At 40.6% G+C, this 23,764-nt stretch overlaps 1 protein-coding gene across 1 annotated transcript; it reads left to right on the forward strand.

Annotated features, from left to right (window-relative positions):
- The first annotated feature begins 1,373 nt into the window (after window positions 1–1,373).
- pik3r5 (phosphoinositide-3-kinase, regulatory subunit 5) lies at window positions 1,374–22,701 on the forward strand. Its single transcript, XM_085356098.1, has 18 exons — window positions 1,374–1,561; window positions 9,438–9,553; window positions 11,755–11,870; window positions 11,991–12,059; window positions 12,862–13,000; window positions 16,399–16,468; window positions 17,014–17,188; window positions 17,869–18,037; window positions 18,125–18,193; window positions 18,390–19,252; window positions 19,442–19,561; window positions 19,673–19,804; window positions 19,977–20,070; window positions 20,541–20,617; window positions 21,052–21,145; window positions 21,359–21,441; window positions 21,972–22,087; window positions 22,498–22,701. The coding sequence occupies exons 2-18, from the start codon at window positions 9,454–9,456 to the stop codon at window positions 22,646–22,648; spliced, it is 2,637 nt and encodes an 878-aa protein (XP_085212224.1). The 5' UTR covers window positions 1,374–1,561; window positions 9,438–9,453; the 3' UTR covers window positions 22,649–22,701.
- Window positions 22,702–23,764: the final 1,063 nt, after the last annotated feature.

Below are 23,764 nucleotides of genomic sequence, written 5' to 3' on the forward strand. Positions count from 1 at the left end.
GGGCTTTAAAACGGAACTTTCTGTCTCCCATTCTACTCTTTGTAGTCCCACTTAATACTTTTAGTGCAGCGTTGTGGATCAATTGACTATTTTTCAGGGAGTTTTTAAAACAACCTGATAAAAATGAATTACAATAGTCCAACCTAAAAAAAAGATATTTCAGGGAATCCTTTTTTAAGAAATTCACATCCAGCACACGGAACTTTCTTTCTGTGGACAGATCTTTATAAAACATGGTCATCCTGCTCCTTATCTTTTTCATTTGTCTGTGGCTTTACGTCCTGATTTTCAAATATTATAACAATTACAAGTGTGTTTTTATTTCTCTTTGTCAAATTTTTGCTTAGTTTCCATGCACTGTTTGCATCTTCTCTATCAGTCAGTGAAGTTCTGCAGTGCATATCCTTTTGCAGTCTCCCATTCTGTTATTTCCTCCAAGCCTTTTGGCATGACATGGCTACTGAGTTTGCATCAGAGCTGGATAGTCTCATGATAGAACTGGTAGATCCAGCATGATATTTGATGTCACAGTGATCATTGTGACTGACAAAAGACAGGCAACAACAAACAACAAGCTGATAAACAAACCCTACACTAAATCTCTGCGCTCCTTTTTTCATAAATAGACTATATTTAAACATGTATATTTCCTAAAAACTGAGTTTAAGATTACATTGAAGCTCTGTGGGAATATAATATGTCGTTTTAAAATGTATTTTTTATATAAAAAATATACATATATTCTGTGTATTATGTAAAAATTACCTTTCTTTATAACTAGAAACTAAATCTAAATCAATGTTATATTCATTAACTTATATTATATAAGCTTTGGATCCAGATGCTGCTGTGCTGGTAGTGAGTGACAAGAGTTCTGAGCCGAAACGCAGACAGTGTTTACTGTCACTGGTTTGTTTAGCTTGCCACTGCATTTCCCTCTCTTTAAGAGAAGGGGAATTCAAAGTCACACAAATAGATAACATGTAAATGACAAGCAAATCGACAGGGGAAGTAAGGCTAGTGTTTCCCTGACAGAATGGGGTTTGCAGAGAAAATGAAAAACTCAGAGTCCGCAGGTTTGAGTAATTTCTCTGTCATTCAAAATAGTTATTTTTAACACTTGAATTTAAAAGACACCGAAAATACAGAAATACATATCTTGGGTTTAAGTGAACGTAATGTGCGCATAAAACGCACACATGAAGCGTGACTTCTTTTCCGAGGCCAACATCATGCACAGGTCTAGAAACACACGGATTACCACACAGTTCCACTTCCCAGCTCTACACTCTCAGCGGCAGCAGCAGCCGTCGTCATTGTGCTCACATGCGCCTCGCTCATACACTTCCTGTTTGCCGTGTTTGTGAGCCAGTTTTTGTATGTAAAGCGCAGAACGGCGTACGGCTCCGCTCTTTTTACCCAGGATGTGGGTTTGCCTATTAAATCGTGATGTGCGTGTTGAATGAATGGCAGCGACGCTGAACAGGAGACACCTTCCCTTGGATTTTTTGGACTTTTAAGACACGCACAGGGGCTATGGAGGCTGGCCAATAACCCACAGGTAAGACTGTGAAGAAGGAAATATTTTATTCTAAAGGCGACCAGCAGTGTTCCACTCGCAAATGGGTTAACTGTGTACAGATATGTTTGTGTTGAATTTCATGAACCTTTGATATATGACAACAGACTGTTTGTGTCACCTGTGCGCATCTACGTTTGCATCTAAGAGTCGACAGTTTATGACGCCGTCAAAGTGAAGCTGCTTCTGTCATTCATCTATTGTAATCTAGTTGTTCCTCATGTACGTGTGTTTTATGGCACCAGAGCTCGTTTCTCAGCAGTGTTAAAAACTGTTTTGTTTTCTGTCAGCATCAAACACTGATGGGAAACCTGTGATCTGACAGACCTCCACAGTCCTACCATTATGGTGACTTCTGCTTTTCTAGACTTTCTATGTGATTCATGCCTATAGTATTCAGTGAGGAAGTATAGAGATGCAGAAGCACGTGTTAGATGCCTGGATGGTGTCTAAAATATATGTTGTGATTTTTAGAAGGAGAAAAGTACTTGAAGCTAGTGGGACCAGGCGATCAGATGAAGGAAGAGTTGTGGGTCAGCACTTTAAGTTGCACCAATGAGCTGAAAGGTTTCCTGTCCTTGGGGTCATTTTGGTTGCCATGGAAGTCTATTGGAGTTTAACCAGGGATGCAAGCAAAGGATCCCGATTTACTCGAAGCTTCAGTTCAGGGTGAGAAGAAAGACCAAGTTTTTTTGATTGTCCACCCACAGAAATGCCACCAAGCAAACTGCTGAACTCGTGATACCTGTTACTGGGGAAAAAAAACAACAACCCTTTGCTGTTCACACATGGGTTACAAGTACAATACAATTAAAGGTCACTCGAGGAGCTTTTTGAATAAAGTGCCTAGTAATTTAGATACTTGTCACCAGTAATGTAATGATGTAGCTGCATTTGTCACACTGTGATTTTGAGTGATATTGAGAAGACAAAACAAAAATATAAGATAAAACTCACTTCAAAAAAGAGAGAAGATTTTTAGACATTCTGCAACATCACTTTTCCATGTTTTGGGCTGAGATTTTGCTTTTTACGTTGCGTGGCCTCAAGCAGACCCAAGTGATGCATCTAATCATATCAGTTGTTTGCAGTTGATGAGACTTCCCACATTTTCCTTTGAAGCTATGAAAGGTTTTGTATAACTTCCTCTGCATATGCAGAAATGATCCCTGGTGATTGTCTTCGCAACCAGATTCACCAGAAATGATCTGCTGTGTTTTTAGGTCAGGATTGTGATCTTTGTAGGCGTTCTATTTGTGACTGGAGTCATGTTTCAGGCGTACGCATGATTTACCCACTACCCCATGTCACAATTTTCTCAAGAAAGTTTAAAAAATGAAAAAGAACTACAAGCTACTCCGTGCTTCCACCCCACCCATTAGATGATGACATATTTGTTCTGCACAACGGCAGGAAGGGATCATCTATTTTTCATAGAAATAGTCCAATTTCACAATCGAGTTGGAATACAATCACTCCTATGTTGAGAAATAATAACTGCTGGAGCAGCTCGCGGACCATTTGTTGTATCGAAGAACACGGACAATCAAGCCTGTTGATTTGTGGGTATGAGATTGTTGACCACAATTTCACATCTAGGAGGGTTGACTGCAGAATCCTACCGCTATGTGTTATTCGTCAAATTGTTTCCTGTTTGTCTCTTTAAGGCTTTGATATCAGTAAAATCTTCGTGCTCACCTTTACGACACATACTTTGAGGTCAACACCCCCGGGTGTGTAAACACATGCATCTGTTAGCATTCACTATACATATACTATATACTGTTGTATATAGTTAGAACACAGACAAACATTCCTATATACTGACTATGCTGCCTATATGCTGTTGTATATAGTATATATAGTTTTTGTTATTTTGTTTGTTTGCTCAGTCTTGTTTGCAGTGCTTCTACTGCCTCCTCTGAGTTTCATAATCTGATATTAAAGAACCTGATATTTGCATTAAAATTTTCATATGTTTATCAGTGTTTATTCAGGAAGTGAAAACCAAAGTTTACATAGAGTGACCAAACAGGCCCTTTGTTTTGCTGCTGTAATTAGCAGCACAACAGCATATGTGTGCATCTCGTTGCATTATTAGTATAAAAGCTGATGATTCTAAACAGCCGTGCACATGCACGCAGAGCTGAAGAGCAAGTTCACCTTCATTATTTCCTAATGAGGTATTTTCTAGATGCTCTAAAGTAGGAAATACAGCATAATAGCATTAAACAAAAGCCACATCCACACAGTGTTACTTTTTGACCTGCTTAGCTTATATATAATGCCAAGTGGTCACCGGTAGAGGTTGTTTGGACTAAAGGGAAGCACTTAATTACAACAGAGCTTTGGAGTTGGACTGCTGTTATTTCCTAAAGCCATAAGAGGCAGGTTCACATCCACTAGGTCAGGGGAAGAGAGTAAGGTTGGATGTGAATATTGAAGTTGTGAAAGGGTTTGGGGCTGGGGTGAGGGTGATGGTGGGGTGTGTGACTGTCAATTAAAATGAGAGGCACGCATGTATTATGCACATATATACACAGAGATCTTGTCCCTGGTCTGTGGGAGTATATCTAAGAGTCTGATCACACCACAACAATAGAGAGGCACCTGCTTCCTCAGCGACGCAGGGAAGCTATCTTCCTGTTAGGAAGCATTCGGTAATGGGATCTGTGGGATACATGGGAAGAGGTCCGTGAGGAGATGGAGGGAGAGGAAAAAGAGGACATTGTGAGAAAGAGAGGGACGCAGGCTGAGGTGAAACGTTGGATGCGCTGTGGGAAGTTTGATGAAAAACCCTACAAGAAGCACAAGTGAGAAATGGGCTTATAAAGGGAAGATAACCGGGTGGCGGGGGGGGTGTTCACTCTACACAAAAACCAGTATGTAAGAACAATGTTAATGTCATCGTGACAAAATCAAAACCCAGAATTCATCCTTTGGATTTCATACAGAAGCTGTTTCTGTTTGGATCAGCTGTTGCTTGAATGGCCGGCTTTTCTCAGTGTGGAGCAGGCAGGTAAGAGAAAGGAAAAAGGAACTAAACATTTGTGGGTGGAATAGTGGTATAGTCTGGTGGTTTGGGGATGCTATTATTGACAGAGCGGGGAGTCTATCAGAGTCAAACATTGGCTAAAAGCTTAAAAGATATCTCTGTGAGAGATTACCATTTGGTTGTATGTTGATCTCCTGATGGTAGACAGAGCTATCAGTTAATGTTTTCCTAGTTTGTTTCTTCCTAGAATAGATTGCTTCATGCAGATGTTGAAGATCAAAACACGACACCATCCGTGTTTTTAGTGCATGAACCATGCTTATTTTTTATTTTTTAAGCTCTTTAAGGACTGTCTCTGTAACATAATGCTTACTTCGCTTTACGTTTTTGAAAACTAGCTCTAAACCATAGAAACACTGCTTGTTGTTGTCAGAATGTAAGCCATGAAAAAGTGGAAGTGACCTTGTTGACTCTTAGGGATGTACTGCATACATCCTCTTATGAAACACCACAAAGTCGCTGCATTTGCAACATGACTAGCAGGTCTATGTAAACAACTTCGATGACGCTTATGGTTGAATTTTGCTGCAAAAATCCCTGTAGTTGCATAAGCCCAGAAAATCCGCAACAATCTGGATGTGGTATATAGCTGTTTTTGCCGTATTTCTATTATAGTGTTTATGATTTCCACTGACAGGTTAATAGTTCAGCAGACACCCTCGCTGTTTTTAAGATTAATAATAGCTGGATGTACATCTTACATTGCAAAAGGGTGTGTGATGGCAGCTTCCTAAAATATATCTGACTTTTCTTTGAGAAGAATACCAAACAAAAGCTTAATCATCCATGTTTGGTAAAAGAGTACTGAATAAGTAACATAGAGGGACTATACCAGTTGGTTCTTTCATATGTAACACTTTCACTGCATCATACAGTGCTATCATCTCTTTTATTACCTTTACGTGTCCTCATTGAACGCCACGTTGGATGTAAGAGTCATTACAACTTTAATTTATTAGTTCCTTCCACATCAACTGGGCTCATATCCAGCTCTGTCCAGCCCTGACAATTACCGGAGCACTCAATACAAGGATCCAACGCACACGGCTCTGTAGTCCTGCTCAGTGCCGCTGGGACACTTTTAGAGACAATACATCTCTGGGGAGGAGGGACGGCTGAGAAAAGTGCTGCATGGTGGTTTTGTTTATGCCTAGAGCTGAAGGTATTGTTATTGAATGGTAACTTTAGGAAAGTGGAGTGCTGTGGGATAATTGAGTTTCATTCATCTGGCCTCCTGAACTTGGGATTTGCATGAACTTCCTGACCCGTGCCTATGGCAAGGTTGGAAGTTTGGATGTCAGTGCTGTGCATCTGTACTTAAGCACGAGTTGTGAGTAAAAATAAGGACAATTGTTTGGGGAAACAATAGCGCACATTTTCCTAAAGGTGTTTTGTGCTGTGCTGTGTTGTCAATGTCCACAGCACTGTTCCCTATGAGTTGTTGTGGCTCATAGGGAACAGTCTGACATTTTGAGAAATATCCTTATTAACTTGCTTGTTAGATGATGATCAACTATTGTTCTGGTTCATAGGTTAATATAAAAGTCACTTAAATACAAATTTACAGTTGGTATCTAAATGTTTTAGCTCATTATGGAGACTGGAAACAGGAAGTGCACTTTCCTTGGTTCTTTCCAAAGATAAAAAACTGCCAAATAGTATCATCTTGTTTAGCTAATCCAAGAAAAAGAGAGGCGTAAAAGCAAGCTGTTTGTTCCGTATCTTCCATAAGGTCATTATAGACATTTATCATTATGACGTCTTTCTTCAACAGATATTATTTTTTTTACACATCTTTTGTGGACACATACAAGCATGTGATTCAGTCTGTGTTAATCCAAGTTAACCAGCTGCTGCCCGTCTAACTCTGGCCAAGAAACAAGCACATTCCCAAATGCCAGCCTGCTCTCAAGCATACAGACTGTTGGTGGCCAGGGTTGTGTTTAGGCTGTGGGGACTTAAATCTAGTTTCACAAACACTAACAAACTTTCCCTTCCTGGGCAATGTCTTAAGTACTTGAATTGCAGACATGTTTTACTGTTACTCTAGAGTGGGGTTACTAATAGACTAACTAGCATTTGATACATGTCAGAAAAAATCTCCAGGTAATCAGTGTAACTCAACTTCCTGTCCTCTGAAGTCAAGGATAAACAGTTATGTGCTTATGTGTGTCAGTGTGTGTCAGTTAGAGTTATTAGGCGTGTAGGTGTATAAAGATCAAGTGAGTAATTTGGTAACACCGTTCATCTGTCAGCCAGCATGTATTTCTAGCTTTCATCTGAAGTGGGGAATTTGTGAACCTGTCAGGGGAAATTTTGAGGAGATATAATCAGACACACAGCTTGATGTCATTACTCATTTCTGGTCCTTTTCTACCATCACTCCATAACCATTCTTGTTGAAGATTACACTGACTAAAAAAAATGTGAATGTGAAATCAGTGTGGAAAAAAAGCCATTACTACTAAATGAAAGTTATTTTTTTTTCTTGGTACTGTTGACACCGGTGATGTTTCTGTACACAGCATGCTGATAGTTTTTTTTAAACTTTGGCACATTCAGATTTCACTTAAAGGAATAAAATAACTCTTGAAGGACAAACTCGATTAAGCTGTTGAGCGTTTCTGTCGGGGGGAGGTAGAAGATCTGATTGGTTGCTCTGTTTCTAAAATTGTAAATCTTCTAAAAGCGCTGTCGCCTTCATTTTAATTTTAATTTTATTTTTGTTTTTACAGAAGTATTTGTTCTGCTTCTTATATTTGGATGTTTCCTCATGCTTGCACATGCATTTATTGCATTTCCAAATTCTTAAGTGAGTCAGGAGAAACGTATTGAGGAGATACGTAATGCATTATCAGCAAGCTTATTTCTGACCATGTTAAACAATCTTTTTCCAACATTAACTATGGAAAACGCGCCTGTTCTATGTGTACATGCATTAACAAGTTAGAAGCTGTTTATTGGTTTCAATAATACATTTAGGCCCCAAATTATTGAATATGTTAACCCTAAAACTAGAGTATTGCACATGAAAATGTCTCTCATGCCTCTCTCGTCAATGCAACCGATACAGAGCTACTTTTATATATTAATTAACTAGTTGCGTATGCTTCTGGAGCTCGAACTCATTGTCCAGCCAGCCAACTTTAAGCTTGTTTACATCCTCTTTTAATAGATCGTAGGTTAGTTTCCTCTTCCCATTACAGAGGCTGGTCATGTGTGAGTTTGCTCATGCAGATTATTTGGGAAAAACATGTAAAAATGCATATTCAGCAAGAAATGCTGATGTTTCCCCCAAAATGTTCAAAAAGCTGTTGTCTAACCTGGATATGAAAACCATCTGTGTAATACAACATATCACACAGCTGGGGTCATCATTGCATCTAATGGGGTCATTACATGCAATTAGGTCATGGTAACATTGTGTAGCTGGACTCTGTTATGGGAAGTCTGGAAAAATCTAAGAATAATTAGATTCATACCATGCCATGGTGAGTTGGATGCAACTAAGGGTGCTTGAAAACCCATGGTTTTCCTGACAAATTATGAGAGAGTGCACTTTTTGTTGTATCGAAAGCAACAGGCTTCTTTGAAAATGGTTTCTGTGGCTATTCCTAATAAGAGTACAAGCTGGCCCACACAGAAACACCTGTTTAATTTGAACTGAAAGGCTAGATCGGGAAATTTTATAGTTGCCCGTGAAAAGAGATGTTCACTTTACCGTTTTCAAACCTATGAACTACTTTCTTCTTTATAAACTGTTTGGTTAGCGGTTAGGACCAGTTTTCAGCTCTGAAATTGTGTCGTTAACCTTCTGCCACCACAAATGTTGTTCTTCTACATATAAAAACATCCAAGAATTACAAGTGACTACTCAGCCCATTTTAATTTGACTGGCGGACGCCTGTGTTTTTCCTTACGCATATGTCTTATGAGATGTGTTCATAACAGAACTGAAACAGCTTGCCACACCTGGGTTGTCCTCAGTTGCTGCATGAAAAACAGCCAAACGCGCTGATAAACTGAAAGTTTAAAAAAAAAAGTGAAGTTCAGTACATCCTCATGAGTCAGTGGTAAAATATGACGCACATTTTTGTCATACAGGAATTCTATAACAAGCTCTTCCTCGCCATATCTCTCTCATTTATAGGATTGCAGAGTGTGTGTGTGTGTGTGTGTGTGTGTGTGTGTGTTAATTTTAAAATCACTTCGGGCTGGGGGGTTTTCTTTTATCCTGTTAAAAATGGTGAAAATTGTTTGCTTTCCAGTTTGTTTTCCTTTAAAATTTTCTCAGTCAAAGCTTGTTGAGCAATATGTAATGTCTTAAATCCAGAAATTCCCATCCTTGTACAATGTAACTGCTGAATACACTATAACTGAAGCAGGTCTGCTTAAAACCGTTGTATTAAAGTGGTCACAGATCCATTTAAGTCTTTAGATAAATATGGCTGCTTTGAGGCAGCGGAGGTTTCTGTCAAATGTGTTTAGGACATTTCAGGAACTATAGCAACAAAACAGTGACACAAATAGCCCTGTGTCTGTTTTCCTTACCACTTAGATTATGGTTTGTGTATCTTCTTCTGACTGATTTTCATACTTGCCGAGTGAACTGCCTTCATGCAAAGTAAATGCGATAACACAACACACTGTTGAGGAAAAGAGAGGAGCATGTGTGTACGTTTGCATGGGAACATTATGCATGAATGTATTTGAAGATAATCTTCCACAGAAGACATTAAAGGGCATTGAGATGCTTATCATATTTCGGTGCTTAATAATCATCTCTCTCCTGCCTCTTTCCAGAACCTGAGTGGTGAATATGCAGCACACCTCTTGTACAGAGGACCGGATCCAGCATGCTCTGGATAGGTGTCTGGATGGACTGCGGCAAAGTCCCACAGCAGCACATCACTGGAACGGTAAGATCCTGCAGTTTTACCAAGGACTTATAGGATCACCGCTAAGATCTGGTTATAAAAGAAGGTTATAATCAGACAGCTGATCCTGTGAAGCCTTAAAAAGCTTTTCTTGGACAAACGCCATCCTCTGAATTTTACAACACCATTTTTTTAATGTGCATCTTTTTAGAGATGTACAGAGCAAATGCTTGGTTGTGCTCCTATCTGCCATGGCAATATAATCACATCATTTGTTTTTGTTCGTGTCGTCACTGCACCAAATATCTTTTAATCTTTATTATTTTTATTCTGAGATAAAGCCACGAGGAGCCTGATTCAGAGTTTCATACACAGAGTCTGAACTCTGTGTGCACAGATATAATTGTTACATTTGTTATATGGAGTTATATTGGTCGCAGCTCATTCTGTCTCTCACTTCACCTCCTTGTATTGTGACTTGTATTGGTTCACTGGCATAGTTTACTGGGACAAAATGTGTGGCTAAGCCATCGTAAATGTCAATAGTTCTGACTAACTAAATCGTATCACGGCATTAACCATGGCTCTTGTTAATATGTTTGTTGTAAGTTTTGTAATTTTATCTGCTTACAGCAGGTTTTTCAGTCTAAAGTGCCATACAATGAACAGAAATCGTTCATTACAGGCGTTCATTTAGAGTGTGGGGTCAAAATTCTGTTTCTAGGAAGGTAAAGGCACCACATTTTCTCAGAAGTATCAACCTCTAGCAAGCACATTTGGACATGTGTAACATGTGGTGTTGACAGAAAAAGTTGTTTGTTCACGAGCTCTTAACACAGGGACTGTGCGCGACATACGCTCAGAAGAGTCTGAGCTGCTTGTTGATGACACTGTTGCTGAAAGATCATTGGTGGAGCACACTATTGGGTGTTGAAGGAAGTTGTGTGAATAGACAGCTGGGAGGAAGTGGTGGTACAGACCGCAGCGTTTGTGTGAGGCATCAGAAGCAGGAGGTACTGTGATGCAGAGTATAAAAACAGGGCGGAAGATCAAACTGGCATCGGCCTCCGCACGTCAACCAGTGTCAGATAGAATGACGCATACCTGTGCAAACTGATCGGTGGTGATGATGTGATTTTGGCATTTAAAACGTGACCTGAAGGTCTTAGTTTGGTGTTCTCGTTTCATCATTCGTTTTTTCCAATTCAGAGCTTTTATTTTTATTTTTGAAATGCATTGACCGGATAAACTTCCAGGGATATGTAATGTGCTACATTCACGTAAACGTCCACATGTTGAGCACAAGCCGTCTACTGAAGCACTGATGTATTACATTCTGGATCTTAACAGGATCATTCAAAACAGGCAGCTGTATTCCCATAACCAGCAATATTAAAAAAGACTAGAGCTCCCAAGTGGTTAGGTGTGATCATGATGCAAATAGCGCACTGCTTTTTAGAGATGTTAGGTAGCGCACTTGGATGCAAAGGCCTGTTTATAGGACGGCATTTGTGTTTGACTGCTAAAGCTTTAATTCCTTAGATTGATGTGCAATCTAAGTCACGGAGATCGAGGGATCATATCAAAATAACATGCTTGTGAGGAGTCAGGTGTCATTTTCAGTTGTTTTTGTGACTGTGATACACCACACTCAAAAAAACAGATCGGTGTGGTTTGAAATACTGTATTCACAGATCTACTTTGTTGTTTTTAATTCAGGTTTCTGTTTCACACTGTAACAGAAAACAGTAAAACATTATTATGTATACCAAAAGCTTTATATTGAGACTTTTGATAAAAAGTTAATTGATTATCTGGGACTTGCCAACTGCACTTTTACCAAATTACCCTTTGTGAATAACCTAGTGCAAAATAAATCTTTCAAACTGAGATCTTATCTTGTTTTTATTTTATTTTTTTCTAACAACAGGAAATCCATCCTGTCGTATTTGTACATACACAAACATCCTTAGTGAAACAGTGAACAAAAGGTGATAATACACACCTATGATACGCACCAGAAGTGACAGCTTGAGACTTCAAAAAGCTGTTGGGTGTTTTTTGCAAACCAGTGTCAGAGCCTAGCACAATATTGTCCAGTGCCTTGTTTCATTACCACTATGGGGTACGTTTGATGGCTACTAAAAATATGTAGAAAATTAGAATCGTAGCATTAGATATTAAATATGTGAGAATGTCAAGCATATATGTTGTTTATAGCTGTAAAAACGCATGTATTGCAGTGCTGATGTGCTCAGTGGGACAGTCAATGAACCGATGGAGCCTGGAGGAGCTGGTGAAGAGAGATCCGGACAACTTCATCATCCTTTTACAGCAGATCATCAGGAAGACCCGAGAGGTGAGAGGTCAAGGAGAAAAGATGTATTAATCATTGATGAATGAATGCTATAATAATCAAAAGTCTACATTAACTAATCCTTACTCGCTTTATGTTGTGTTCATCTGTTCGTGCGATCAGGTTCAGGAGCAGTGTCAGTATGAGCTGGTGGCTCCTCTCGCTATCATGTTCTCCTCCACGCTGTTGCAGGTACAGCTTGTCTAAAAACAGATGTTATCAAAATATGTGACCTTTCTTCACCTCTCAGTAGCATTCAGAGTGTTCCAAGATGGTATGAGCTTTCTCCATCTTAAAGTTCAGTTAGTTTCTCAATTCAATCCCCTGTGACGTATGTTCAAGCAGTTACAGGATAATTACATAATACTAGAAACCGTAACAATGAAAGATGTGAAAGGAAGCCTTTTCATCATGCAGAAATCATGCCTACAGAAAACCTTTGATTTATCTGTTTATTCTTTCTTGCTAAATATTTTATTTTACATATATTTTTGTAATATACAACAAATGAACAACCATAGTATGACCCAAACATGACAATAAGATATGTAATACATTTCATTTCCTGAAAAAAGAGCAGAACTGAAAAGAACAGTTTTGTATTGCTTTGTGTTTCCACCTCTTATGAACTAATACATCCCACTTAATGGACCAAATGGCTCCAATTAAAAGCATTCTCTGATCCCTCTGGATCAAATTATGATTGTTGATCAGCCAGTTGCTCCAAAAGAAAATGGTCTTTCCGTATTGGATCAGTTAGGCACAGTTATTCACTATATAAATAACAAGTTATTTAAATAATTCATCGAGGTTTTATATAAAACAGAGTAATAGTTTGAGTTATGCTTCAAAGCTTCTAGATTGTAGAAGTAGAACTGAATTATGAACAATTATGATAATCGTAGTTTCAGTATGTTGTTGGTCTTCTGAGATGGATCTTGCGGTCTACAGAGCTCCTGTAGAGTAAAAACATCTTTTTGTGCTTTGGTCTTAGACACCGTACTGCACTGATAACACAGACCTGCTGGAGGAAGCCATGGATGTGTTTTGCCATTTCCTCACATGGCCTGAACCCTACTGCAGTGTGTGTAAAAAGCTTCTCTCCACAATACAGCTAGAAATGAAGGCCCCAGGTAAATATGGAGAATGTTGTTTATTTTTTGTGGTCCTTCTCTTCTTTATGTGTCTGTTTAATTCACACATCTTTGCCCTCTTAGACATACTATGCTTAATTTACCTCTTGCTTATCCACCTGTTGTAACTGTACTCCCCCTAGTGATAAGTCAAAGAAATGCATTTAGGATAACGCTTGGGGGGAAAAAAGAGCTCTGCTTGTAGCGTGTACACCTGACAGAGGCAGGATGATGACGTGGTTTCAGGTTTAAGAGAAACTTCTTCATTCTAACTGGATATTGTTTGAAAACGGATGTAGTATCAGCATTTACAGAAAGCAGAAACCACAAATGAGTGAGGAAATTCAGCTGAATGGTCAGGTATTTCAAAAGATTAAAAAAACAAAACAACAAAAGACGACTTAAGATAAGATAAGATAAGATAAGATAGAACTTTATTAATCCCTCGGGTGGGTTCCTCTGGGAAATTCGATTTCCAAAAAAGCACAGCACCGACAGAAGTTACAGAGTTATACACACACACATATATATAAATACAGAGACAATATAAATAAAATATACAAAGGGGATAAATAGAATAAATAGGAATAAAAATAAAAATACAAGTGAATTGCACATTTCAAGTATTGAGTCTATTGCACCGTTGACTATTTACAAAAGTATTGCACAAAAGGTATTGTACAGTGAGGTGAAGAGGCACTACAGCTTAGTTGTTCCCCCCTCCTTTGTCCTCCTGTTTCCCCTCCCTCTCCCCACCAGAGAGGAGTTAAACAGTTTGATGGCGTGTGGGACAAAGGAGTTTTTAAGTCTGTTAGTTCTTGTCTTTGGGAGAAGCAACCTGTCACTGAACAGACTCTTCTGATTGTTTATGGCCGTGTGCAGAGGATGCCTGGCATTGTCCATAATGTCCATCAGTTTCTTTAATGTCCTTTTCTCTGCCACTGTCACCAGAGTGTCCAGCTTCATGCCGACCACAGAGCTAGCCCTCCTGATCAGTTTCTCCAGCCTGGATGAGTCCCTCTTTGCTGTGCTGCTCCCCCAGCACACCACAGCATAGAAAAGTACTCCAGCAACCACCGACTGGTAAAACATCCTCAGGAGCTTCCTGCAGATGTTAAAAGACCTCAGCCTCCTGAGGAAGTACAGTCGGCTTTGGGCTTTTTTATACAGGTGCTCTGTGTTGCATGACCAGTCCAGTTTATTGTCCACCCACAGCCCGAGGTACTTGTACTTGTTGACCACCTCCACCTCCTCCCCCTCTATCTGAACTGGCAGTGGACCTACTCTGGACCTCCCGAAGTCCACAACCAGTTCCTTAGTCTTTGAGGTGTTGAGTTGCAGGTGGTTTGTGTGACTCCATGCGACAAAGTTCCTCACCAGACTTCTGTACTCCTCTTCCTGATCATCCCAGATACACCCCATGATGGCTGTGTCGTCTGCAAACTTCTGAATGTGGCATAATTCAGAGTTGTAGCAGAAGTCAGAGGTGTACAGGGTGAAGAGAAGAGGGGACAGCACAGTTCCCTGTGGTGCTCCTGTGCTGCTGACCACTGTGTCAGACGTGATGTCCTTCAGCCTGACGTACTGTGGTCTGTCGGTGAGGTAGTCGGAGATCCAAGCCACCAGGCAGGGGTCCACCTCCATCCTGTTCAGTTTTTCTTGAAGCATACAGGGCCGGATGGTATTAAAGGCACTGGAAAAGTCAAGAAACAGGATCCTGACCGTGCCTTTTCCCCCATCCAGGTGTGAGTGGGCTCTGTGTAGGAGGTACAGGATGGCATCCTCCACTCCGACACCCGCCTTGTATGCAAACTGTAGTGGGTCCTGGGCATGTTGTACCTGTGGTCGGAGGAGGTTGAGGAAGAGCCGCTCTAGAGTCTTCATAAGATGTGACGTCAGTGCCACCGGTCGGAAGTCATTCAGCTCATTGGGCCGGTTCTTTTTGGGGACCGGGACGATGCAGGATGTCTTCCATAGGGCGGGCACTCTCCCCAGTCGCAGACTGAGGTTGAAGACTCGTTGTAGCGGCTCCCCAAGTTCAGCAGCACACGCCTTTAGCATCCTAGGACACACCTTGTCTGGGCCTGCTGCCTTTCTGGGGCGAAGCTTCCTCAGTTGTCTCCTGACCTGATCCACTGTGACACTGGGAGATGTTTGGGAAGAGGGGAGGGGGGGAGATGTCTTGCTGCTGAGAGAGGGATTGGAGGAGGGGGGTGTCATGGTGTCAGGAAGGGGGGGAAGCGAGGGAGGTAGGAGAGTGGGGATTGGACTCTGTAGTGAAGGTGAGGGTGAGGGTGGGGGGGTTGTGGGCTGGTCAAACCTGTTGAAGAAGTTGTTGAGTTCGTTTGCCTTCTCCACAGTCCCCCCCACTGTGCTTTTCTTGGTGTTGTGGCCTGTGATGGTTTTCACACCATTCCAGACCTCCCTCATATTGTTCCTCTCCAACTTCTGCTCCACCTTCCTCCTGTAGGTGTCCTTTGCTTCCCTCAGGCAGCGTTTCACCTCCCGCTGTGCTGCCTTCATCTCCTCCTTCACTTTGCTCCTGAAAGCCTTCTTCTTCATGTTGAGGACAGCTTTGACTTCCTGTGTTACCCACGGTTTGTTATTAGGATAACACCGTACCGTCTTAGCAGGGGCGACCGTGTCCACACAAAAGTTGAGGTAGTCTGTAAGACAGTGTGTCGCCCCCTCTATGTCCTCACCATGTGGGCTCAGGAGCACATCCCAGTCTGTGGTGTCATAACAGTCCCTCAGAGCATCCTCCTTTTCTGGGGTCCATCTCCGGATGGAGCGCGTTGTGACCGGCTGCCTTTGGACGAGGGGTGTGTATTGTGGCTGTAGGTAAACCAGGTTGTGGTCTGACTTCCCTAGTGGGGGGTGGCTCTGTATGCATCTCTCACATTAGCATACAGTAGGTCAATTGTCCTGTTGCTTCTTGTGGGACAATTCACAAACTGGTGAAAAGCAGCCAGAGTAGAGTCCAGTGTGGCATGGTTAAAGTCTCCAGATATAATAATGAAAGCCTCGGGGTTTTGTGTCTGAAGTCTTGCTGTGACTGTGTGTATTTTCTCACAGGCAGCTGTTGCGTCGGCCCTCGGAGGGCCGATTTGTGAATGAGTGTTAGCTGGTGTAGTGTTTTGGTGTGTATTTGTTGTTCGGATAAGGTCACAGCCAGAGGTACCCATACCTCATTTATTCATTTCAGTTGACTTTAACCGTCCCGTGAGCAGCATTGGCTAATTTTAATGATTAACAATATTAACACTTCAATAATTTATTAGTAATTAGGTCATCAGTTACCCTTCATCTGCCTCTAGTTATTCCACCACAACATTTAATGTAGTCATGCTTTTTTTTTTGGTGTCAATTCAAATGTTTGTGTTCTGTTTTCCAAACAGGAATTTCCTTTCAGAGACTGGTGAGGGACGAGCAGGGCTTGAACACATCCATCCAGTGCTCAAAAACCATGTAAGGCTTCCCTATGTCACTGCTCACTACGTTAAAGACTATAAAAATATAGAATATGCATGTAAGCATGTGCCTATGTAGAAAGAAATAGCATATACAGAAAAAAAAATTAGCCACAACTAGTCCAAGTGCTGGTGATATTTGATATCTGCATTTGCAAAGGTCCTATGCTGCATAAGCACACTGTGCTTTCTCTACCTTTGAAGCACTGCATGCAGAGGATGGTGTATGCTTAGTTCACTTTGGTGTGTTAACTTTGCACCTTCTGCTTTCTTGTGAAAAAGTTGCACAGCCATTCGTGCTGCATTTATCCGATCCCACGTGTAAAGTAACAACAAAAATAAACTACAGGTGCCATACTTAATGACACCATGTGTGATGTGTCATCTCAGTACTTTGAAAATCCCTTTCCATCCCCTTTTCTACCCACCAAACCTCATCATGACCATAGCATCCTGTTTGCATCGTGTCCTGCATACAGTGTATAGGTTGTGTACATTGTGTACAAGTCAAGGTTTTACTCTAACACTCCGTGTTGCTGACAGGACTGTGTTGCTGATGAACCCCAGTGAAGTTCCTGCTGACTTTGTTTCAGTGGCTGAGCAGCTCAGCTGCGTTCAGCACTCACAGAGAGAAACCTACATCACTTTGATTAAACACGCCTTCCAGTCCACACTAGGCACCAAGTACCCTCTGCACAGCATTCACAGAGCTCTGCAGGTAAGTGTGCTAAATGTACTGTTCTGCAAATATTGATTGTAAAAAGCTAGGAAACTTTGTGGTGTAGTACAAAACACACATTTTGTTATAGTTGGGTTGTTTTTTTTATTCTCATACAAGCTAAATAATCACATTGTTTCATTGTAACTAAATTCATTTCTTTTAGTAAGATATTTCATTCATTTTTAACCCACAGCTAATGGGAGAAAGTATTTTTTAGTGTACTCTAAACCTAACCTGAATGAATATGTTAATCTACCATTAACCATCTTTACTTTGAATTTCTGACATTACATTTGTTATATAAAGCTACAAAGACTTAAGTACATGCCTTTTTAATAGGTTTTGATGGTTAGATAAATGTAGTTTTTATCTTGGCTCTCCCTGCTGGCAGGAACAAAGATGTTCGTTGCTAAACTGAACTGAATAAAAGGGAAAAAGACTCTAGCGTACGTACGATATCGTCGTAAGGAGTTGCTTGTCAGTAGTTTTATGTTTGAAGAATGTTTTCAGGATGTGAGATATTTGCTTTGTTGTTCCAGCCCAAGATTTAAACTCTGAGATGGTTACTGTAGTTTGGAAATCTATAAATATTTATTAAAGGAAAATGTTATGACATCACATGGTCAAAACCTGTACTGTCCAATATGAGATTAATATGAGACCATGACTTTTTGCAGGAAAAACCTGTGAATGAGCTGGAGGAGATCTACTCCTTGGTAAGCGATGCCTTAGAGGCAGCTGCTACCATGAGTGAACCACTGAAGGGGCGGAGTCATGTCATCCAGGGACTGGAGAAACTCAGGGAGATGATGAAGATCCCTGCTTCCAATGGAAGGAAGTCTGATGGTAAGGCTGGTTTTGGTAACTGGGGGGTTGGAGGTTGGAAGTGTGTTACATGGCACTAATCCGACTGTTATTTTGCTCTTCTCTTAGGAATGTTGCAGACGCTACCCCTGCCCACAGCCAAATGTTACATGTTTAACTGGGAAAAAGATAACTTTGGTAATAAACTCAACTTGTATTTATTTGTACTTCATATTTGGGAATAAACTTTTTCCTATTAGCTGACAGAGAATTTGTAAATCAATCTCTTAAGGATAGTTTTTCCTGGATCTTTCAGCAGGTGTTTTTCTCTCTGTTTTGATAGCTAAATTTAAATATTATTTTCTAAGTAAGATTTATATCCTGTTTCCTGCAGATGTTCTGAACACCCTTTTGGAGCATGAAACTGGCTACCTGTCCACTAATGAGCAGGAAGAAGAGGGTGATATTGATGACGAGAGGTATGTGACAGAAATTGATGTGGAAGAAGACAAAGACGAGGAGGAGCATGGTGTTGAACCTTCTGCAATATCTATCATCCCTAGTGACTACAGCAACAGCCATCGTGCCTCTACCTTCTCCACGATCTCCTCCACATCCAAAGACTCCATGTTCTCCACCTTGTCTGTAGCCTCAGAATCGTACGCTCCCTCCCTTCTTTCTATCACCTCTGGAGCTGATAGTGACTACTTTGAAGATCCTGATGACTACATTTGCTCCTCTCCTGTCGCTGAAAAATGTTCGCCAAGGTCAACAAAAAGTTCAGCTCGACTAAGCCAACACTTCTACCGGCTTTTCATCAAACCCAAGAGCCCCCTTTCCCGGGCCAAAAGTTTAGGAAACACTGAATCGAAAGACCTTTTTGTGGTGCGAGAGAAGCGTTCCAACTCCCTGCCACAGCAGGTCAGATTACATATTCCTGAACCCTCACTCCAGCCACAAAGTCAAACCCTTAAACATGTCTGCTTCCGAAGGAGGCCTATTCTTAGCAGTGATGAAGACATTAAGAATATTACGCTGAGGGTGGTGGTATTTGGTGCTGATCATGTAGCGGGGAAGGTGGCCCGAGCATACAATGACCTCAGGAGAAAGGAGACTGCATGTCCGCGTCTCAGCAGGGCTTTCAATCTTCAGTTCTACTTTGTGCCAGTGAAGAAAGACTCTGCAGTAATAGCAGCTCGGAGAGGTTCTAGTCCTTTAATTCAACCTGGAGCTTCAAAGGGAACAACCCTGTGTAACGTAAGTGCAAGAACACCACCACCAATATCAAATACAAGGCACAAGGTCTGCTTTAGACTAAGCTACCTGAGGCGTAGAGCAAAGAAAACATAATTTCAAGATGACTACAGAATGATTATTTGTGATTTTTTTTGAACAGAAAGACAAAATGTCCATAAAGGTAAATGTATGACACTTTTGCTCATGCAGGACCACATGGGCATAGGGGACAGTACTAATGACATTGCCCATCTCCTTGGTATGCTGGATCCTTGGTACGAAAGAAACACCCTCAGCCTGCTTAACTTACCAGCCAACATCGTCTGCCAGGTATAACTGTAGTATAACTTTTCCACCACCAAGCCAAAGCTATCCTAAAGTCTGTTATTCCTGTTTATCCAACAAAGAATTTCACCATGTATCATAAACTCTTTGCTGCAGCAAACCTCAAAAACAGAGTCCGAGTCCTACGATAGCTCATATGAGCAGCGTCTACCCATCCTGGCCGACTTGGTCCTGTACTATTGCCGCTATGCTGCTCGGCCAACTCTAATCCAGCTCTATCAGGCTGAGGTTGGTTACACGTTAACACTTAAAATGCTTTTTTGGGGCTTTTTGTTCCCCTTTCTTGCAACTTCATTCACAAGTTTTTTTTTTTAGTATCAGAGAATGGCACTCTGCCACTCATTAACAACAAAACACAGTTTCATATTCAGTGAATAACGGAGGAACTTTGGTCTTGTAGCTGACGTTAGCTTGTGGAGAGCGGAGGACTGAGGTGTTCGTCCACTCCCTGGAGTTGGGTCACGCCGCAGGAACGCGAGCCATCAAGGCCATGGGTAAGTCAGACGCATGCATCAAACATTTGCATTTATACATAGCCTAGCAGCCACATTTCCTTACAGTGACATGGATTATCATTTATTATGAGGCTGAGACTACTAAATTTATAGTAGGGAAACAACTGCTTTTTTTTTTTTTTTTTTTTACATCATGATTCACTTCTACTTTTCAAGTTTCACTTGTCAACACTACTTGCACTTCTGATTTTTAATTTCTTTGGAGAAGTTAAAGTTTAGGGAAATGTTTTTATGTCCTCTATCTGTTAGTTACTGTGCAAATGACCTACCCTTTGTTTCCATTATGTAAAAACTTATGACAACAGTGGCTAAACTACACAAATGTCTTTTTTTCCACACCAGGAAGTACATTTAAAAATATTTTGTAGACATATTGTTTTGTAGCCCTTTTAAGTACCGTGGATTAACAGTTTATGTGTGTACGTGTGCTTTTCTTTTTTTTTCTGTAGGTGCTGCCAGTAAACGTTTTGGCATTGATGGTGACCGAGAAGCAGTCCCTCTAACTTTGGAAGTTGTGTACAACAAGGTAGGATGGCGTTTGGGTTGTATCCCTAATTAAAATTTGTTTCATAAAGCTGTGTTATAAACAAATTTTATTTGTAATTATGACATCTTATCAGGAGAAAAACAAACAAACACTTTAGTGCAGTTTTCCACCGCCTTAAGAACTGGTTTAAGTTATATGGTCGCTTCTTGAGTCACAGGAGATGACGCATCAAACTTCTGTGACAAAGCACAAAGACTTGCACAAAGGTTTGGTCTTTGTGGTCATGTGGTCTGAACCATTAGAAATTGGTAAAAGTGACATCTCTTTGTCTTTCAAAATCGACACAGTCGTCTGGAAGCAGTCATGATCATATCTGTTTTTCTCATCTCCCAAAACTGGAGTGTTTTGGGTTTTGTTTTGTTTTTGTTTAAATAAAAGAGCCGTAATCTTACCCTACTTTTCCTCTCATTCAGGTTGTTATTAGCGGCAGAAGTCAGTGGAAGCGAGAAACCAAAGTTTGTACTTCAGTAAACTTAATCAAAGCATGCAAGAATCCTGAGGAGCTAGGTATGTAACTCTTTGTGTTTACCATTAAAAGTTATGTCTGTTCACAATTTCATTTCAGGGAAACACATTCCATTCTTCACTGTCAATTCGAATCATTCACTTTCTTATTCCCGTATTACTCAAGCTAGTTTTCTAATCGAAACCCTTTCTCAAGGTGAAAATGAACAAAATGTGCAAGTGTATTCTTAATTGACCTAAAATGATGTCTATCAGACTCAAAGATGGAGTGCCTGCAGCTGACAATGACTGAAGTCCTGAAGAGACAGAATGGGAAATGCAAAAAGGGCTACAACCAGGTGAGCAATACGTGATATCAGTCTGCCTTGGTGGTTTGTGGTTATGAAAGTGCAGCACCAATCTACTTTCGCAAACAGCTTTGCAGCACAGCCATCACTGAAGATGGAGTCCTCGATACACACTCGATTTCATCTCAAAATCTCGACTGAATATCTAGTCACACACGCAAGCATGTATGGGAACCGTTTACTGTCTGACACCGTGATGGAACAGAAAGCCACAACACACAAACAAGAACACAATTCTTTTGCTGGTGTGTGCTTTGGCAGTAGTATTGTTTTGCAGCACTGTATGCTGGTGTGTTAACCTAGTTTGGGTTTGGAGCGTTTATTTATAAGAGTTTTTAACCTCATCAGCAAAATGTAGACCTGATTAAATGATTGAACCCATCTGAGTTGTTTTCAATGCAGCTCGGTCGAGGTGTGAAAGTCGTGCGTGTTGTTTAAAAATGATTCCTTTTCGTGAAGTCTTGTTGGTTTTTGGTAAAATGTCTGTTCGTGACAATTTGCTCCGCTTATCACCTTTGCAGCAACTGACTGTGACTGAGGTGAAGGTGGACAAGGTGCAGGTCAGCGGTGTTGAAAACACAACTTTTGCTGTGTGCCTGGACCAGGATGAGAAGAAGATACTACAGAGTGTCACCAGGTTTGGAATGAAAATAAACACGTGCACCCAAATGAAAAGAAACCGGAAAGAAGCTATATGTGATGGTAGCTAATTGAGGCAGGTTGTTTCACATCTACGTGGTCTACATGGTAACACAACCATACGTTAAGACACAGCTTTTTCTTTTCTTTTCTTTTTTTTTTTTTGGGGGGGGGGGGTGTTTAGAAGAAACATTTGTCAGAAAAAAATAGTTTAGAATCACAAAGACATACAAATTAGATTTTAGCTCTTGATTTGTTCTCGGAGCAGTTTCTCTCTCTCAGCTGCGTCACCATGGCCCTCTTTCCTCTCAGGAAACGTACACAGAAATGACAAAACCCACTTACAGTACAAAGTCCTTGCAAATGTTTGTTTTTCTCTAACCATATATCTCCTTCTTTGTCATCCAGGTGTGAAATATCAGTGTGCTACAAACCTGACAGCTCCACTGACTGGAGGCTACGAAAATTCCAGGCCTCTGCTCAAATCCAGCCACTCCACCCGACCTTCTGCTCCCTCCTCTGCCTGCCCATAGTCACTTTTAGTGGGGCTCTTCCCTGAGACTGCCGACCACTGATCTGGGAAAGATGCTCTGCACTGTTGTGCATATTCTGTGAAACTAGAGACTAACTAAAGAGGATATTTTAATATTTTTTGCTAATTTTTATGAAGTACTTGGACAGATTCACATGCTGGTGCCTTCGACCTGCAGTGGGGTGCAACATTTGGAAACATAAAAACAGGGATAGTAACAAAAGTCACCTGATTATTTTATTTTATTTTATGTTATTTTTTTATATATATTTACACGTACCAGAAGACCCAGGCAACCAAGAGACCGAGTTGATTGTGTGTTGTTTTCTTTGTACACAGCAGTCATTCTGTGTAATTAGGGAACACTTTGGGTTTCATTCATCAAGTTTCACTTCCTCTTTCTGCACTGACAGACAAACATGACTCCACCCACAGTCACATTAAAATATCCTCTGGGTAAACAGGGTGAATCTAGAGAGTCTTGGGTGAAAAGATACACAAACTAGCAACACCACATGCTGTGCTACCAGGCTCCTGGTGAGGGAGATGTTAAGACTGTGGTATATTGGAGTCAAAGTTTACCAACTTTTCTCTCTGGAAATCCATGTGGAGGTGTCTATTGGGGGTTATAATCAGATTAGGTGACAATATCTGAGAATGCACACTATTAGAGAATATGTAAATATTATTTTTGTAAATATTCTGCCGTGTACTATAACTTGAAAATCACATCATCATTTTTATGCCTGTTATACACAGTTATAACATTTCTCCTAAGGAGTTACACTGTACTGTTTTAACTGAAATTATAAGTATGACCAGCAGAGGGCCCCAGTGACTTTTTTATTTGACTTCACTTGAAGTACAGTGTACTTGGAATAAAGTGTCTTTGTAATTACTGTAACATATTTTATGAACGAAATGTTTTTGATTTTGTTTTTAAATAAGGACACCAGTAGGGGAAAAAGGTGTTTAAAAATAGATTTGGATGTACACTTCCTGCATGAAAAGGAACTGATTCATTGCACTTTACACTCAGTAATCTGTGCAATTAAAATGTTATTGTTTTGTTAGTGTAAAGGGATAATATCCTGATGACTTGACTGACACTGAAATTGAAGCACTGCAGATTGGTATAATTAA

The sequence above is a fragment of the Diplotaxodon limnothrissa genome, linkage group LG6, assembly GCF_057381915.1.
Source record: "Diplotaxodon limnothrissa isolate DT_005_m linkage group LG6, D_limnothrissa_male_GT1.1, whole genome shotgun sequence".
Lineage (NCBI taxonomy): Eukaryota > Metazoa > Chordata > Actinopteri > Cichliformes > Cichlidae > Diplotaxodon > Diplotaxodon limnothrissa.